Here is an 18,910-nt window from a genome sequence, read left to right as displayed (position 1 = left end):
TAACACAATAGCAACTCGGATTTCAGAGGTCGTGTTAGCGGTTGGATCTGTTATTATAGTTGGATAGCGGTAATGGGTTAAATGAAGTTCTGCGTCAGCTCTGTTAAGCAGAAGACTTTTTTTTATCTAAACCTGATTTACAACTTAAAAGTACAAATCAAAATTGGCTGTAGACAAGTTGCTATTCGAGTTGATTTTTTACGCAACACGGCTTTTTATATAAACCCCCCTGGTGATATCAATCTATGACGTGTTTTCCCCAAACCAGGAGTTTGCTTGAACATTTCAGCCCCCCCATATCCTTATACACTGCCATTTAAACACCGGGGGACGCCTGCAGCTTGATGTTCCCTGAAGGATGTTTGTGTTCTGCATGTTTATTTGAACGATTGACCAACTAATGGTTTTCAGAAAGTACAGCTCACATCCATTGATAATAATCATACAACGTTGAATGCGTCTAATATCGCATTATTATTTATTGATAGGCTAAGTGATTGGCTCTATGTTTATTAATAGCAGCCAAAGTGATTGGCTAGGGCCGCTCTGGTTAATTTCATTAGCGGCCTGGACGAAAACGTTGAAGAATGCTGGAGTTGATTACTACGGTTAATATTAGATTGTTCAGGGTTATTTGCCATTTGAACCGACTCCACAGAATTTAAGCTACTGACGGAGAAAGGGACTTTTCCACTTCAGTGAAACCGAGCAGGCGAGAAACGTCTCTCTTACCAGTGACGTTTCCGTCGTCTTCAATATATACTCATAATATATACATAACTTGATTGTGTGCGCTGTATATATCTCTTAAATTCCAAGTGATGGTTATAGACGCTTTAAGCTTCGTACAACCAATGAGAGATGGAATTCCCCGCTTCTTGTCTCCTATTGGCTGTGCAGTGCTCACATTCAGCGAATTGGCATCAACCTACTGAAACACATTTGCCAAAAACAAACACACAGAACCATTCTTTACAGACTCTGATTGTGAAGACCCCCCTATTTTTATAAAGGCAGCTTTATGTGGCTAGTAACATTTTCCACATTTGTATTCATGCCACGGTGTTTCACAGCAACAAGGTGTATGTTTTGCTTTACTGCTTTTACGTTTAATATATATAATTTATAGTGTTATGAAGCTATTAGTTTCATATATATCCTTATACAGTATATATATATATAATTTATAATGTTATGATCCTGTTAGTTTCAAATAAACACTGACTTCTACATTTGAAGAACTTGATATTTACCCTGTCTTTTTTTTCCAATCCATATCTTTCAGCGTTTTGCTTTAACATCCTGATCGATAAGGGAGGAGGTATGAAAATAACAATAAGTAAGATGGTTTGTAGTTAGGCTTTGGTTGGGTGTCAGTCCCAAGAGGGCCAGGATTGTTAAGTAAAGACTGCCTTTGTGCCCAGCATTGCTCAAGATGGAATCGGGGAGAGGGGGCTGTTCTTCTATAGTATGCTCACTATCCTTTGTGACTCAGTATAAAATTACTAGGTTATCAACGAGCGAAGTATCTGTTACATATAAAAAGATGTCTGCGGATAAATCTGCTTTGTGGAGCCTATGAATCCACAATGTATAAAATGGAATGGGCCAATAACTGTATTTTAAAGCATACATAAAGTTATGTAAAAAACAGTGCATATTGGTGAAAGTGACGGTTCAGCAAGAAGGATTCATCCATACATCAGTTGTGTTCAGAATAACCTTTCCGGTTATACCCAGCCTTCTGTTTGTGATGTGATTTATTTCCCAGAAATCTAGGGCAGTATACATGAGCATATATTATGTATATTATGTATATACATGTATATTATGAGCATATTGAATGAAAAGAAAGGGATGATGATGCGGCTTCCAGGTATTATAAACCATTGTAGACAAAGATATAGTTTCATTTCGTCTTTGTAGCAGACAGGGCTGGCAATGTACCACCTCTGGCATATGTAAACACGTACGGCTTACCGGGATATGACCGAGCGGCAGGCATAGAGGAAGACTGAACCACCATTTATTTTCCTCACACGTCTGTATACTGTATCAATGTGTCGTATTCCAGCGGAGGTGACGTATGGAGCAGCAGACCACAGATACAGATATACGCTCTCCAGCAAATATACAAGATCCACCTTTGATTTATATGAGGTTTATTGAAAAATTAAAGTGACGAGCTCTGTAATTACATAGATTTTACACAAATGTTCCCAGCGTGGGCTGCACATCACGCACACACTGTAGCCGGATGGATGGGGTGGGGGGAAAGGACACTTTACTCCCTGCAAAGAATCGGACAGACACAGAGCAGTAGTACGGTGACGGGACCTGCGCTGTGTCGTATAGACAAGCCAACCAGCAGCTCTCTCCGTCCTCCTATATCGTATCTTATGTCTGAGCAGCTTTTCCTCTGCTCTCATGTCTAGTGTATACACCTATCTACTCTGATTTATCACTTGGGACTCCTCTCGTTGATGGTGTTATCTCTGTCTAGTCTGTACTGTTAATGGCCTGTACTTTCTTCCTGTGGATAGCTTTTACCACTTTTGGTTTGAATCTCTTGCTACCTATTCTCCGCGATGTCCCTTACCACTTATTGATGCTAGCCTCTCTAACCCCCCAGCTCTGCGTTGATTATCACGCTCTCTGTGGATGCGAAAGCCATACGCTGTAATGGCAGGACCACTTACGCAGCAAGAGCACACAGATGGCAGCTACACAGTATGCACAGTAGCATATAGTACATGTTTCTCGTGGCACGGAGCCCTGGTTGGGTCATACTCTGATCAGAACATCCCAAGGGCCTACTATAGAGACACGTTAAACTCTGTGACCAGAAAGTCCATGTGGTCCTTCTCTTTGGTCTTGAAGGCTTCGGCGATGATCCTGGCTGCTTCTCGGTGTTCCTTACCCTGCAGGGAGATCCCGTTCACTTCTAGAATAACTTGGCCCACCTTAAGCTTGCTGCAGTTGTGTGCAGAGCCTCCTCGCTGCGTGGGGCACACCAACAGGACAGGGATCCACGACAAAGACAAAACAGATTCAATAGATTACATATTATCAAGGAAAATATATTCCATAATAAAATTAGGCTTTAATATTTCAAAAAAAAAAATCCTGGCAAAGCCATCAATGGCTATACGGGTGGACAGGCTCAGAATTACTGGGGCCAAAGGTTCCAGGTACTGTGAAGAAACCTAACCATGACTGTGTGTCATACCTGTATAGTCACAATACGTAGGTCATACCTGTATAGTCACAATACGTGGCAGTGGTTGGCGTGTCTTGGCTCCTCCTTCAATGGCTATGCCCAAGGTAGGTGCAGTTTTCATGACACGTATTAGGGTTGCAGTTGGCTCCAGCAAACCTGGCTGCAAGAGGTAAAATGTATTAGCCCCCATCAGGTCCACCCTGGCCGTTAAGCACGCTGGACAACGTCTCCAACATTGCTGGATACGTGTGCCACATAGGCCTTGCAGCTGACAAAAACGCGAAGCATGTGGGCACCTGTATCCAGCACATGGCGACTGGTCCTGGTTCCCATTATCCACCTGGGAACCAGAATTTCACAATATCTGTCCATCAGAACCCCCTAACCTTGGAATACATCTCCTGTAGGTCACTGACGGATCTTTGTGACAGTGCTCATGGGAGAAGTTCCCTCAAAATGGACTGCTGAGGTACTTGATGACATTGAACATGAAGTCTATATAAAAATAACATAGGAAATTCTGATTCTACCCCTGGAGTGATGACTCCTTCACTGACCACATCCCACCCACTGAGTCAGTTAAGCCTCCGTGGGATCATACGATGGATGGAAAGAGCTGTGGTTGGAAGCGTATTTAGCTTTTGTGATGACTTGGCCCAGCAAAGTGCAATCACCTCCTTTACTTTACTGTCCATTCACAACTGACACTGGACAAGAGAAATTGTCCCGAATAGGTCTCCCTCTGCTTACCGGTTTAGCCATCGCCTCCGAGCCTTTGGATTTCTGGGGCTGAGGGCTGCTGTCTTTGCTGCCCCCTCCAACTTCTCCTGCGTCCACTCCGCTGTCCTCACTGAGTGTCTGCCCACTGTCTGAGAGCTGAGAGAGGGAGGCTGGGGGGGAGAGTGGCAGGACGGCTGAACACAGGAGAGACATGTCACAGAAGGGATGCACACACAAAGAAGTACACACAAGGGAACCAATAATGGCACAAGCAATGCACACACCAGCACCAAAAACAGCATGTTTAAAGGGAAAGTCCGCGGAAAAGTGTTTGCTTTGGCCATAAGATACAGCACTGTATAAATTAAGGTCCTTTATCTACAGACCTGGAGACTTTCATGATATTGTGGAAGACCACGCTGAACTGATTCTTTATGGCAATGCTAATAAAGTCCTCCATAGACTCTCAACAGTGGGATGCCCCAGCATGGAGATTAAGACCGAGCCATTCTGTTGTTTTCCACAGTCAATAAAATACACACACCTATGGCTGTTATACCGCTGTCGGAAAACATCTCATACAAAACCAAGAACTGTTTTAATACCAAAACAGCACAATATTGTTTGGAAAACTTCTATTTAATCTGATACTAGTAATAAAAAAAAATGGTGGGAATTCCCCTTTAAACTGCGCTCCGACAGAGGCTTACTGCAGGTATGGGTCTGCTCTAAAGAAAAAAGCTCTTTACTGGATAGCATCACCCCGATTCACCCTAAGGGAGGGTGCCTGAACCAATCAACAATAATCAGCATGGGAGAGATAACAATGGGGAGGAATAATCACACAGATCCTGAAATCAGTAAATTTAGATACCTTTCCAGACAGTAATCATATATTTTTTGGGGGGCTTTTAATAGGTGTATTGCTTTTTTAAACTTTAAACTGAGTATTAATATTTTAGTCTATAATAATTTAAAAGGATGGATCCTTTAAACCACTTTACAATAGCTTTGCCACAAGAGGGAGCTATTTCCCAAGAGTACATCTTCAATACAGCATATCGTGCCGCAGGATTAATATTCCATTTAAATGAAATCTCATAAAATCAGTGTTCCATGAACTCAATAATAATATTCTAGTTCTGTAATGGCATTATTATTCAAGTCAGATATGCGATGTATCAAGGGCAGTTAAGATTTGGTGTCACGGTATTCTTCTACAGGCCAGACCCTTCTTTTTGTGGCAGACTAAAAAAAAACCAGTGTTTGACTGCAATTCACCCCAAACCTATTCACAGACGGAGGTAAATTATGTATATTATGCATATGTATATTATACAGATTGATTGAACTTTGTGAGCTGGACAGGATCATAGGCCCCCTGCCCCTGTGTGGTACTCAAACACGAAATCTAAATGATGACACCATCATTTGGCATGGGGTGCGCGAGTTTTCATCAGCATGGAATAAAAACATTGCTTGTGGCTTCTCTCTTTAGCACCCCCTCATCACGGGCAGTTGTGTTGTGACCACTTTGAGAAGTCTACTGAAAATAAAGAACCTCTTTTTTTGAATGATGTGTGAATTGTGTCTCAATTCCCTAACATACCAGATGATTTCTCCCTAACATACCAGATGAGGTCACTCACCTCGTGTTTGGGGTACAGCTCGGATTTCATTCACATCGGGTTCACTATTGGGGCGATGAACCTCAACCATCACGAAATGTTGACTGTTCTGCGTGTCTGCGGCAGTACCGTGAGATGGCATGGGAGGCTGAGTGGGGCTCTCGGGTGTCACTTTTAGCTGCGAAGGGGACTGCACCCTAGGGAACGGTGTGAGCGGCACCTGCGTGACCAGAGCCAGCTGTGGAGCAGGTGTTTTAGGAGTTTTGGGGGAGATGGAGGCATAAATTGCTTTGTTTGAGTTTTGGGTTTGAGGGGAAGCGGAAGGTGTAGTAACAGATGGCAATGGTGGGCTGGGATTGGAGGGCACAGTGAAGAAAAGCCCTGAATGAGATGACCCAGAGGAGGGACGCTCTGCTCGCTCTCCACCTTGCTTCCGCATTGAAGGTGGCTGACGTTCAGTGGTTGGAGGTGGAACTGGTTGGAATGTTGGTGGTTCTTCAAGAAGTGAACCAACATCATCCTGTAAACAAAAATGCTTATGATTAACACCCAAGGCAGCGCCACGGCAGTCTTTGCCGTTGAAGATGAGCATCTATCTCATCTGGTCCTCCAAAGCAGTATTGCGGTTGTGATGCCACTCAAATATACAGTTTGAAAATATGCATATGAAACATTATATTCTAATAATATTGTCAGGTCATATGTCAAAGTAGTAAAATAGTTGAGTATATGTGGCTAAAAGTGTTTTAGTCAGTAACAGCAGCCAACCATGAAACATGTCAGTTACAGTATATGATGTCAGTCTGGACAAGGAGAGACTGACACCAGGGCTGGACTTGCCAGTGAGGCAAACCACCTTTTTGGATGGTGGTCATTGAAGGAAGGACCCTAAATCATTGCTTCCCTTGGCCACCAAGAGCCTTGGGACCAGAGTCACAAGTCTTCCCCTGTGCGGCACATTCAGACACAACTCTTCATGCCATAGAATAACTCTATAGGTCGAGGGCCGATCTCCTCACGGGAAGAATTATTCAGACTTAGCATGTAGACCTATTTGGACTACTCACCAGGGAGATATCAGGCAGAGTGGTCTGAGTGAGGCTCCCAGAGTCTACACTCCCTTCAGGGTCCTTTCCATTCTACGTGAAGCACAAGGGAATGAGAATCATACAGATATTTTACCAAATATCAGAACATAACACTCTGAGACTTCGCCATACTCTCCGCCATGCTCTGCACTGCAAGGAAATTAATTTTCCACAACACAGGCTGAGTTAAATAAAGTTACAGAGTCAAAGATATTCGAATGGGATTTTTCACCGTCTACAAGATGAGAAAGCTGTCATTTCCAATATGAGGCATCTTTATCCACTTGGGGAAATATATGACACCAAAAGATATGTATTATTGAGCTCTTGTATTTCTATCAGGGGTTGTTCCACCTCAGTGCACTTAATCAGAGCTGATTCTACTTTACTGATCCTGTAAACTTGGAGCTGTGCGAAGAATAAACTTCCTAGGTTATCGCCCAACATTGCCGAAGGGATCGACAAGTACAGTGGTGGTAGCCCCACATTAGTAGAACATTACAATCACCATGAATATCTTCTGGTGGAACATGTGTTGCTGAAAATATTAAGTAGTGGCAGCCAGGAGACCTGGGATAGGGACACCTCAGGTTCTTCATGATGTAAATGAGACTTTAAGCAGTTTGGTTTGCAGCGCTGAACCACATTTATAGATGCAAGGCTGGAGATCTTCACTCTACCCAACAACTCATTGATCTCTTACTACAGTCTAAGGTGTGAAGGACCAACAGAGGATGGGACCCCAGTCCAGGTAACCAGGTCCTGCTTGGTGAATAACCAATTCCACAAAAAATAATCAGGGTGTTAAAGGACCATCTGTGGCCTTGGTGAATAAGCCATATAATAATATGTATTAAAATAGCAAGGAAACTAACAATATATCGAAAGAAGCGTTCGTTGCGCACATTACTTATCAATATACTATTTAAATTACACCAAAATGTAGTTACAATATGAGATTATGGCTACCAGATTCTGCTTATTAAAAAAATCTTTAGTTGTTTTGAACACCTGACCAAGTTTGGATAGTAAACTCATCTCCGTTGAGGTAAAACAACTGAAAGACAATTACACTGATTGAAACCCAAAAGGCCCAAGCTAATGGTGGGCAACACAAGACATTTAACTTGACCAACAATATAGTGGGTGGGCTAGACAGAGCTAAGGGTATGGCAGATTCTATCATATAAGAATGCTACGCTATGTCAAGGCCAACCAGTATGGACCATACCACTTCTACATGTCTTTACAAGTCATTATCTACTAAGCCATGTGCACACCTCAACATAGGAAGAGAGGTAAACCGTGGAGAGATCTTTCCAGTTCTTATCGTATTGTGTCTGAACCATGTAATAAATAAACAGCGACATTACACAGTGCAGTATATCAAGTATCTTGGGAAATGAGATGCCTCTCTACCACCTGTAATCTCCACACCATGAATACACTGATTCTGATTCAGATGATTTATTACGTAGAAGCACGCAGAGTAAATATCTTAAAACAGTTTAATGAATGCAAAGACATTTTGCCAGAATTATGGTAATATATGTGGGCAGATGTTTGTCTTACATAGAAATGTCATTGTAATGCCAGCAGCTTAGAGAAAACAAGATGGAGGGGGCAGTGACAATAAAATAGAGAGGGTAGTGAAGGCACTGCGTGAAGGGGGATCCCTAAAACAAAGGCCTTGAATACAAGATGGTGTCAACAAAAATGGCGTGAGGGGAATTGCCAGAAAACATATCGAGAGAATTATGGGCTGGCCCAATGATGAGATGGTTAATGGGGAAGAGGACCAAGCGAGGTGGCGGAGGAGAGGCATAATAAATAGCTGGATGACCAGAAGAGAAAATTAATGGACAGCTATATCATAGCGTAATGGAAAAGGGTGAGATGAAGACCAGAAACAGACATTTATGGGTTTATAGAGTGGGCCAAAGATGAGAAAATAAATTTTTTGGTTATTGACTAAGTATTAAAAAGGGTCAACTCATCCCTAGGAGACCCCAGTACATGGACATCCGCAGAACACTGCCTGTTGCTCCCCTGCCTCACCCCTTTGATAGGGCTAATATTTTTCCACCCCTGGAGACTCAGGAATCACGTGTTTGCCTGAATCTGACCCCTGCCACATTCAATCAGGACAGGTTGACAGATTACTAGTAAAAATCAAGGGAGCTCTAAAGAGTTTCTTGGAGAATAGTGAATGATAATGCGGCTTTGCCTATGGCCATGGTGAAATCGGGAAAGATTAATGAGAACAGAGACAGGAGACGGAAAAGGCTGTGCGAGAGAGGGGGTGTCAGGAACAAGGGGCAGAAAGGGAAAATGTAAGAAAGCAAAAGAAAGCAAATTTAGCAGAAAACAAAAATATCAGGTGGGGGTTCAGCCTGGAGCACAAACTGTACTGACCTCCATAACATCCAGCAGCCAGAGGAGACGTTCCTGAAACACAGAGACAGGGGGACACACAGAGACAGCTCGATTAATACAGGTATACACACTGACTGACATACAGAGACAGCGCGATTAATACAGGTATACACAATGACTGACATACAGAGACAGCTCGATTAATACAGGTATACACACTGACTGGCATACAGAGACAGCTCGATTAATACAGGTATACACACTGACTGACACACAGAGACAGCTCGATTAATACAGGTATACACACTGACTGACATACAGAGGGTATACACACTGACTGACATACAGAGACAGCTCGATTAATACAGGTATACACACTGACTGACACACAGAGACAGCTCGATTAATACAGGTATACACAATGACTGACATACAGAGACAGCTCGATTAATACAGGTATACACAATGACTAACATACAGAGACAGCTCGATTAATACAGGTATACACACTGACTGACATACAGAGACCGCTCGATTAATACAGGTACACACACTGACTGACACACAGAGACAGCTCGATTAATACAGGTATACACACTGACTGACATACAGAGACAGCTCGATTAATACAGGTATACACACTGACTGACATACAGAGACAGCTCGATTAATACAGGTACACACACTGACTGACACACAGAGACAGCTCGATTAATACAGGTATACACACTGACTGACACACAGAGACAGCTCGATTAATACAGGTATACACACTGACTGACACACAGAGACAGCTCGATTAATACAGGTATACACAATGACTGACACACAGAGACAGCTCGATTAATACAGGTATACGCACTGACTGACACACAGAGACAGCTCGATTAATACAGGTATACACACTGACTGACACACAGAGACAGCTCGATTAATACAGGTATACGCACTGACTGACATACAGAGACCGCTCGATTAATACAGACATACCCACTAACTCATAATACAGTGATTCTCAATGACTGACATAGACAGGCATAATAATATCGGTATATTCCCTTACTCACACACAGAGACAGCTTGATTAACCCAGACATACCCATAGACTGAAACACAAAGTCAGCCAAATCTAGTAACACTAAAAGTGTTACACACACATAAATGGATTGGCACATACAGACATGCACAGTGTCAAAAAGGTAGCTTAATTGATAGTGCCACCCATAGGGTTTTGCACACAACAGCCGGATTAATAGAGCCACTCAAAGGTTTGGAGACAGAATACATAGTTAGAAACTAGACTTGTGCGTTTTCGTTGTTTAGCCCGAATACCGGACATACGAACATGGCGGCGGCAAAACGTATACGAAGACGAAGACACACAACAATTGGTTGATGCTAGAGGAAGCCCCTGCTGGAGACCAATAAAGTCGTTCTTATGGCCCTTTAACTCCTGACAGCGAACCTATGGATTTCCGCTCCCGTTAACCCCTGCGATGCTGCGTAGATAACAGGAGCGGAAATCCGTAGGTTCGCTGTCAGGAGTTAAAGGCCTTTAAGTCTTGGAGCAGGGAGACAGGCCAAGTTCCCCATCAGGAGTTAAAGGGCTGTGCAAGCGCCTGTCGTTCGTACGGACCTTTAACTCTTGGAACGTGGAGACCAGTGGTCTCCCCGGCCCAGTTGCGGCACCAGGATTTTAAAAGTCTATACGAGCGACTCTATTGGTCGCGAGCAAGGGGCTCGTCTGCTATCAACCAATGGCAGAGGAGCTCCCTGCTGGCAAACAATAGAGTCGCTCGCACAGACCTTTAACTCTTGGAGCGGGGAGACAATGGTACTGTAAATTGTCCACCTGGCTCCTAATCTGTACTTTATTTTGCCAGTTCGGGTTACACACTGGGGTCATTTAATAAGTAATCAGGGCCAATTTATCCAATAGGAAAAGTGGGAATTTACCTGAATCACTGTTAAATACTATGAGTAAATGAATGGGACATAAAAATAGACATTATGTATTTTAATTATTGTTAATTTAAAGTATATATTTTAAAATCATCCTGGAGGTAGCGTGAATGCTGAAGCAATCACGTGTCGAGACAGATTCTGTATGTTATATGCAATACCCTTACCCTGGCAGTTTGTTGGCTTTCTGTGGATGAAATGCTTGGACTCTGAGACAGGACAGAGATTGCGTCTGCCGAAAGCTGTCGGGATTTCATTGACTCAATCTCCTTCTTCAACACCATATTGTCAAACAGAGCCAGATCCTGCGGGGAGATCTGGGGTCGGATCTCAGACAAGAGGGAGAACTACGGGAGATGAACGGTGGAGTAAGCACAAATATACGTGCAAACAAAGCTGGCTCCTGACATGGACAACATAAGCAGGAAAACAAGCAAAGCGTGACTAGTGCCATTATAGCTTCCAAAAAATATATATCAATATGTTCGAACTCCTCGTACCCACAAAACATACCAACTCCTCGTACCCACAAAACATTCTGAGCTCATAGAAAAGAGGGACATAAGTGGGGGAAAGAGGAACGGAGAATCCAGAAGATCTACTAGCTCTTCTGGAGGAGGACACTTGGGAGGTATGCGGTAAAGCTACCTTTGTGATTACTGCATTAATACTATCAGAATCATTCCATTTAAAAGCACCCTGTCCTGCTCCTGTAGCCACGTGATATAAACCATCCAGAATAAGATTTCATCTAAACAGACTAAGCATATGCCTAGGGTGCCATGTCTTTTGGAGCACTGCAGGAATAAGAAATGGTGGATCCAAATGCTGTCCCAGACCAACCTCACCCCACAGTCATTTCTATTACTCTCAGCCTACTCCCTGACTCGTTTTTTTGTTACTGTCCAACTCGTTTTACGCCTGTCTTTTTATGCTCCTACAATGTGTTTCGATTGACTGATTGAGTTACGTGGTCTTCACACGTAGAAGATCCCGGGGCGTTTGTACTTCTTCGTAAAACAATTACCCTGAACGTGTCTAAAAACCTTAATTCCATCCACTAACTCAGTTCTCCCCCCCACGCTTATATCATTTTCTCTTTGTTTGGTCTCCAGCTGGACAAACGTTATAAGATTATCGGAAAATGCCTGTACCTCATTTAAAAGGTCACCTCAGCATTTTGGAGGAAGAAAAAGGTCTCTCCAGCTTGAAACCATGGCAGATAATTTCGAGATAAGTAAGAATTCATAAGCACGCCTTTAATTTTAACTTTGATAAAATATTAACATACTCTGAAAACAGTCAGAGCTAATAAATTATTAGTGGATGACTATGGAATGAGACTGATTAGAGAGCCAGACAGTTCTGCGGACATCCCTTTCTATATAACCTTTTTGATTACAAAGAACCATCTATAATCTTAAAATATTGTGGTTGGCAGTGATGGGCTATATTCCTTGACTGTGTTCTTTTGGTGGTGGGTGCCGTGCAGAAGCCTTGGTGCGATAAGTCAAGATGTGGCCATCATCTGCTATTAAGCCAATGCATAAGATCACTTAATGATCTCAATATGTATAGACAAGGTGGCAGTCCTAGAGTGCCAGAAATGTTAATATCAGATATGTTGCTTACAAACCACAGGGGCCCAGGCGGGCAACCACTGGTACGGGTAAAGTTGTTCTTCATGTTATCCTGTCTTTCTTTCTCTAAGGCCAATGGAAAAGTAGTCTACCTATCCAACACCTCTGTCATTCTATACAATCCCACCTAAAGCCTTTTCTTTGATTTATTCCATACCTGCCCCCTCTGAAATTACCTTGGCTTGAGTGTTGAGCAGCTCAAACATAGCCATGATCAGGGCTTGCACCGGGATATGTCTCTCTTTGTACTGTTGGAGGTAGTAGTACATGGTGCTTCTCTCTGGCTCGGTCAAGAGCATCCGTGCCCTCTCCTCCAAAACAACCAAGTTCTGGTTTCCCAGACTGCTCAGAGTAACCTGTGATCCAGTCGGGCCACGATAAAACACTGGCTGTGGGAGATACAAACAAGAATAGAGTTTCCAAAACTGCATTCCCTGCTGCCATAGACACAGATCTTTTAGCAAGCCTTGTCACCCATCATAAACCCAAGTCAGCAAAGCACTCCACTGGATGGCACTTCTCTTGTAATCAACCTTACCTTTGCCTGGGTCTCAGAGTGGTTCCACGGAGCCCTGTGCAAAGACAACAAACATAATACGTTAAACTAAAGTGGTGTATCGTTTAGTGGACAGCCGAATGTGAAGAACTTGGACAATTCAAATACATTGTCACTATGAAGCATCGCTCCCACAATCGATACTTGTGTCTATACTAAGGGACACAATGCTACTAAAAAAATCTATAACCAGTACAAAGGTTATATCCTACTTTCCTTTGTCCTTGCATTAACCCTAAAACTTACCACTTGATCACTGGTGATCACTGGTGTGATCACCAGTCATCATATGCTTAAGGAAACTTGGAATGGAAACCCATCTCTGTCTATGCTTGTAGAACATCAACATTACAGCTATGTAATTATTGTGGCTGCATCTGTGAGAACAGTAAGACGCCTATAACCATAACTTCTGTACAGTCTAAATGCTAGCCAGAAGCTAACACAATACTCTGTTAACCGAGCAAGTCATTAGAAAATGTATACGAGTTACCCGGTTGTAGACGGTGGGTCTCCATTTCCAGTGTAGGAACTGGTGAGCCACTGAGTCTCATCCACAATAGTCCGCGCATGGGGGACACGACCAACATCCTTGACGGTCATCATAAGGTGTCGGGCAGAACGAAGAATTTGTACGGCTTCATCGTGTGGGATAGAGAGGAAGCTGAGACCATTTACATCTAGAATCTGATCTCCCACCTGAGACAGAAAGACAAAGTGAGTTGGAATACCAGAAACAGTCGTGGAGACCGAGAGAAGGAGAGAGGTGAATAGAGTTTAAAGCAAAAATAGAAAGGCAAGAACGGACAAAGAATAAGAAAGAACTGAAATTATAGGACTAGAATAGTTCTTGTTATCAGTTGACTTTTTAGCTGTTTGACGATCTAAATGAACAGATTTGCAGTTGGTCAACCGTATGAGAGCCACAAGGTTTCATCCACTGTGACATGTAGACCAATGACAACATGCAGGGCATGCGAAGAAAACATAGTAAAGGGAAATTATGAACAAATTTATACAAAAGTTTTTAAAACATGTTAGCAACAGTTTATGGGGAGTTCCTTGGCAATGAAGGGGGTGATGTGGATCTATCTGGAGGATGTCACCTTTAGTCCAGCACTTTCAGCTTCCGAGCCTTGGTCCACTCCAGTGATATAAATCCCAAGGGAATACTCAGCGCCTCCTCGTATCAGTAACCCAAGTGAGCTCCCCTCTCTCAACACCAAGTTCACCTGACGGAAAAGTTGGATATTTAATCACGTCAAAGTATGTGGGGAATAGTGTGCATGCAGTGAGGGTATTTTGAATGTTTTAATTTCACAAATACAAAGAGAATGTAGTTATGGCATGTATATAGTATATATATAGTATGTATATAGCATGTAGAGCCAAGCCAGTATGTACCCGGTGAAGTCGCAATGCATGCAGTGAAAGTTTAGTGATGGTGCAGTGTTACCCCACACCTTCTTCTCGTCTCCATCCTGCAGCAGCTGTAAATTACTCCTCTTCTCTTTGTCCTGGCCCACCATCGATGGGCTGTGAAGGTGCGTGGGACCTCCTGGTGGGGAGACACTACGGCCTTGCGAGTCAACCCAGGTGTATATATGACTGGACACATGTCCACTAGGTACTCGGCCGGATGAGAGAACAGACAGAACCAACTTCTGAAAGCCCCGCAGTGCCTAGGGGAGTCACAAAGAAAACATAATATAAAAAAACATGTAGAAAAAAAAAGAAAATGCAATAAAAAGGGATGCTATGTGGTCTTCTGGAGAAGTGTTCCTCAAGGTCAGTCACTTTTCATTTGCAAACGTACTAGCTTTTCATGATCTCTTCCCCTGCCTGGTGTGTGTGTTTAAGAGCAGTGGGCTGACATTCAAGGACATTGAGTCTACTGGGAACGGTATTCACTATACAATGGCTGTACTCTGCAGGCTCTAGTTCTCTGTATAACCTTTCACCACCCACACATCTCAGTCTGTATTCACATACACCGTACTCTCTGCCTCCTCCTTTCTACACCCTGCATTTCTTTTGAGATCTATAAATGATTTGATCTCTCTACAACGAAAAGCTATCATTTAGTTTGCGAGATGCTGGCAGTACGATGTTCAGCTAACACGTCCTTGCACATACCTTTCAAGTGTCCCTGTTTATGTGAGACAGTCCCTCTTTGGGACCCAATTGTCTCTGTGCCTCTTTTTTTAAAAAAGCTCAGAATATTTACTGGATATTAATGTATCAGAGTGTTCTACAGCTTTAAATGTCACAATAGTATGGAGAAAATACATTTATAAAAGTACAGGACGCATATTCCAATATTACGTGAAAAAAATGTATGTAAATGCCTTAATCAATCACATAAATAGCTCTCCATAAATTACAAAATCACATAAAATGTCTCAGTAAATTTCCTGCCCCTAGCCGCACAATTTATTTACACAATATAACATATAAACACTTCCTGCATCTTGCAGTTAAAAAAGAGAAGTAAAGGATGCATATTACAATATTATGTCTACCACACAGTTGCCAACTGTCCCATTTTCCCCCAGGATTTAGGAGCTTGTCCTGGTACTTTCAGTGTCCCAGGACATGTTCTGGGAAATCAGCAGTTGCGAATGCTGGGGGCAGGGCCAGCTAGAAAGATCATGGATCCCCCATTAGGCACAATTTCTGTTTCTTTGGACTTCTACTTAAGCGCTCCTGAACACTCTTGTTGTTCTTCTGTCTTCTTTGTCTTCTTTCTTTGGCTGTTTATGCATGAAACAGGCCTCCCGATTCAGAAAAGGGCAGTGTTTCCGAGGAGACCCAAAAAGAGAGAGCGTGTGCGAGAAAGTGAGCAAGACCGAGTGAAAGTATTACTTGCTAGTAAGAGTGAGAGCGATTGAGAGAGTGAGAGTCTTAGAGAGTGAAAAAGCAACAAAATGAAAATGATGATGGGAGTTATGCTTTACCACTGAATATCTGGCTCAGTAGTGGAGGGAGTTATGCTGTACCACTGACAATGTCTGACTCAGTGATGGGAGTTATGTTGTACCGCTGTCAATGTCTAGCTCAGTAGTGATTGGAGTAATGCCGTATCACCCTCAATGTAGTGATTGAAGTTATGCTGTATCACTGTCAATATCTCGCTCAGTATATAGTGATATGAGTCATGCTATACCACTGTGAATGTCTGGCTCAGTATATAGTGACTGGAGTTATGCTGTACCATCATCAATGTCTGGCTCAGTATATAGTGAATTTATGCTCACTGTGAGGTGCACTGTATCATATCTATGTCTGGCTAGCTGTGTACTAATGAGGGTGATGCTATTACACCTGTACATGCATAATGGGGGTTAATGTACACAACCTCTAGAGTGCCAAAGGTAACTTTTCTGTCCCATTGTCCCTAACGCCCCATTAAGCTCATGCAAAACAACTTGCCCAGGGTTCAGCTAGCACAAAATTTGAATAAATTTGAGTTTGGGGAAATGTGTTATAATATTATTTTTTAAAGCTCTGCAGTTCTAATATCATTAATGTCCCTGGTATTTATTTATATACTTTCCTCAAAATAAACACTGTAAAAATATAGTGGGGGGGTACAATTTTCTATTCTCACCTCTGACGAAAAAGGACATAGCTATGGCTCTGTCCCTCGCTCTCGGCGCCTTCTTTAAAATTGGAGTGTGAATGTCACGGACACATTCAGTATAATGCTAATTGGGGGCAAATATGTCACTGACAACCAGTTTGAGCACAAGAATGGCACTAAAAAAGGCTGTTCGGGCACAAAGATGGTGGCAACAAGTTGTTTCGGCACCAAGAAGCTGCTGAAAAACTGTTTTGGCACAAAGGTGCCAGTGACAAGCTGTTTGGGCACAAATATTGCACTGTATAGGGTCTAGTGACATATTTTAGAAATGATGCTAATATTTCAGACTTCTATTTATTTCTATGCCAGATTCCAAAGGAAGCAGCCAGTGGACTGTATTAAAAAATCTACATAAACATCTCATTATAATGCATGCAGACATGGCATATTACCTTAATACATAATTACTATTCAAATGGGCAGCCTCATACACTCCACGCTGCTTGCACTAAGCAGCAGTAATTATACTTATACTGGCAGCAGGAGGACATCTCTCCAAGTAAACACCCTTCATATGGATGGATTTGATAAGACACTCCGTGCCTGGCATCCATCATGATACACATCAAAAATGTAAGCATCACCTGGGCAATTAATGGACTGCCTTAACAGTAAAAAAAACACAATTTATTATGAAAAATTAATTTATAGTCAATAGTATATACTATAGAATATTAGGGTGCCATTTTTTTGTCTTTTTAGGGGGGCAGTGGCTCTATGGGGCTCTGGGTTTTTTAAAGGGACACCCTCTATGAAGACGAATGGGTGTTAAAGTACTCTGCGATGGCAGCTCTTTCCACACATCTGTGCGGGGGTCTGAAGAGACCCCCGCATGCCTCGTTTATCCAAGCCAGCCCTGGAGCTGACTGGAGGTGTATCATGTGCAGGGACATGTTTATGGTCAAATGCATCTCCTGCAGGACATTTGACTGGTTGGTAGGGAAAAGGACCAATGTATATGGGGGGGGGTTCAAGAATTTAAAGGGACCACACAGGCATCCTATGCATTAAAATGCCTTTTTCTTAGGCCAACTCAGAAAAGAAAGGTCTCCTCTTTAGATGGCCAACTATATACGAGGCATAGAAAACAAAATGGCACTCCCACATCCCCCACATCCCCCGCAGTCCTATTACTTTACATGCTACCGGCGTGACATTCTACATGCAAAAAAACAAACCATAGGAAAGATGCTTTGTGCAGAACGTGTAACCGATGGATCTGCTGATATTGGCAGTTACCGCCATTCTTTAATCACGGACATACCCAACACCTGCTGTTTAATGCTACTGATTTGCCTTAATTGTTAACGTTGTAGCGTTTTACTGCTGTATTACAGCCAATCTGCTTGCTCAGAGGGAATTTCAATACATAACGTTTAGGAATGTGGTCCAAATGAGACGCATCTTAGAAGAGTTAATGACAGACACGAGGAGGTGAATATACAAAATGTGGTTTCTCTGCCTTCTCTTAATGGCTGCTTCTTTCTGTTGAGCGCAGAGCCTTAAATAAAAGAATTGTTCAAGACGCAGCCTATAAATGCAATTTGATTGGCCCAAATGCGTTGATCGCAGCTGTGTGAGCCCCCTAAAAATTTAGAACCAAGATTGGATTTTTTGCCTTGTGTTAGACCGAATATACTAGACGCAACAATCGTTTTGGGGAGTAGCCCACCAGTAGACTATTTCTGTACATTTGGACAAGTGTTATTCATTACATCAGTTGTTTTCACAGATATTAGCTAATTTCAAAGAAATTACCTTTGCCATGAGGGTGCTAACCTCAGCCTATCATTTTAGGGTGGCCATCAAGAGATTTGTCAGTTAATTTTACAGCGTAACCCATGGACCAAGGAAGCTGCCCCTTTTGCCCCGAGGGCTGACTTCTGTGTTCCTGTACGGAACTGGTACAGAAACGCAATTGATTCCGGTTCCGTGTAGCTTTGTATGTAGAAGCTAATTTAACATATTTTTAACAATGTTTTTGTATGAATGTCTTGTAGCCTAATAACAGCTTACAAATGTCACAAGAAAATATCAGACCAGAGAAATGCATTAGGAGGACTCTACAAATTCACTT

At 42.6% G+C, this 18,910-nt stretch overlaps 1 protein-coding gene across 1 annotated transcript in view; it reads right to left on the bottom strand.

The window, feature by feature from the left end:
- Positions 1 to 2,145: 2,145 nt before the first annotated feature.
- The window catches only part of WHRN (whirlin), a 41,244-nt gene continuing 24,479 nt past the window's right edge, over positions 2,146 to 18,910 (bottom strand). Inside the window, exons 2-13 of the mRNA XM_053473837.1 lie at positions 14,654 to 14,872; positions 14,297 to 14,422; positions 13,684 to 13,889; positions 13,173 to 13,206; positions 12,796 to 13,023; positions 11,162 to 11,341; positions 9,072 to 9,104; positions 6,636 to 6,707; positions 5,590 to 6,088; positions 3,971 to 4,134; positions 3,258 to 3,380; positions 2,146 to 2,999 (exon numbers count right to left, since the gene is read on the bottom strand). Coding sequence (XP_053329812.1) covers positions 2,817 to 2,999; positions 3,258 to 3,380; positions 3,971 to 4,134; positions 5,590 to 6,088; positions 6,636 to 6,707; positions 9,072 to 9,104; positions 11,162 to 11,341; positions 12,796 to 13,023; positions 13,173 to 13,206; positions 13,684 to 13,889; positions 14,297 to 14,422; positions 14,654 to 14,872 — 2,067 coding nt within the window. The 3' untranslated portion in view covers positions 2,146 to 2,816. The remainder of the gene's footprint in view (positions 3,000 to 3,257; positions 3,381 to 3,970; positions 4,135 to 5,589; positions 6,089 to 6,635; positions 6,708 to 9,071; positions 9,105 to 11,161; positions 11,342 to 12,795; positions 13,024 to 13,172; positions 13,207 to 13,683; positions 13,890 to 14,296; positions 14,423 to 14,653; positions 14,873 to 18,910) is intronic.

Source organism: Spea bombifrons, chromosome 8 (assembly GCF_027358695.1).
Source record: "Spea bombifrons isolate aSpeBom1 chromosome 8, aSpeBom1.2.pri, whole genome shotgun sequence".
NCBI classification, from domain to species: domain Eukaryota; kingdom Metazoa; phylum Chordata; class Amphibia; order Anura; family Pelobatidae; genus Spea; species Spea bombifrons.
This window is presented reverse-complemented; position numbering and strand designations above follow the sequence as displayed.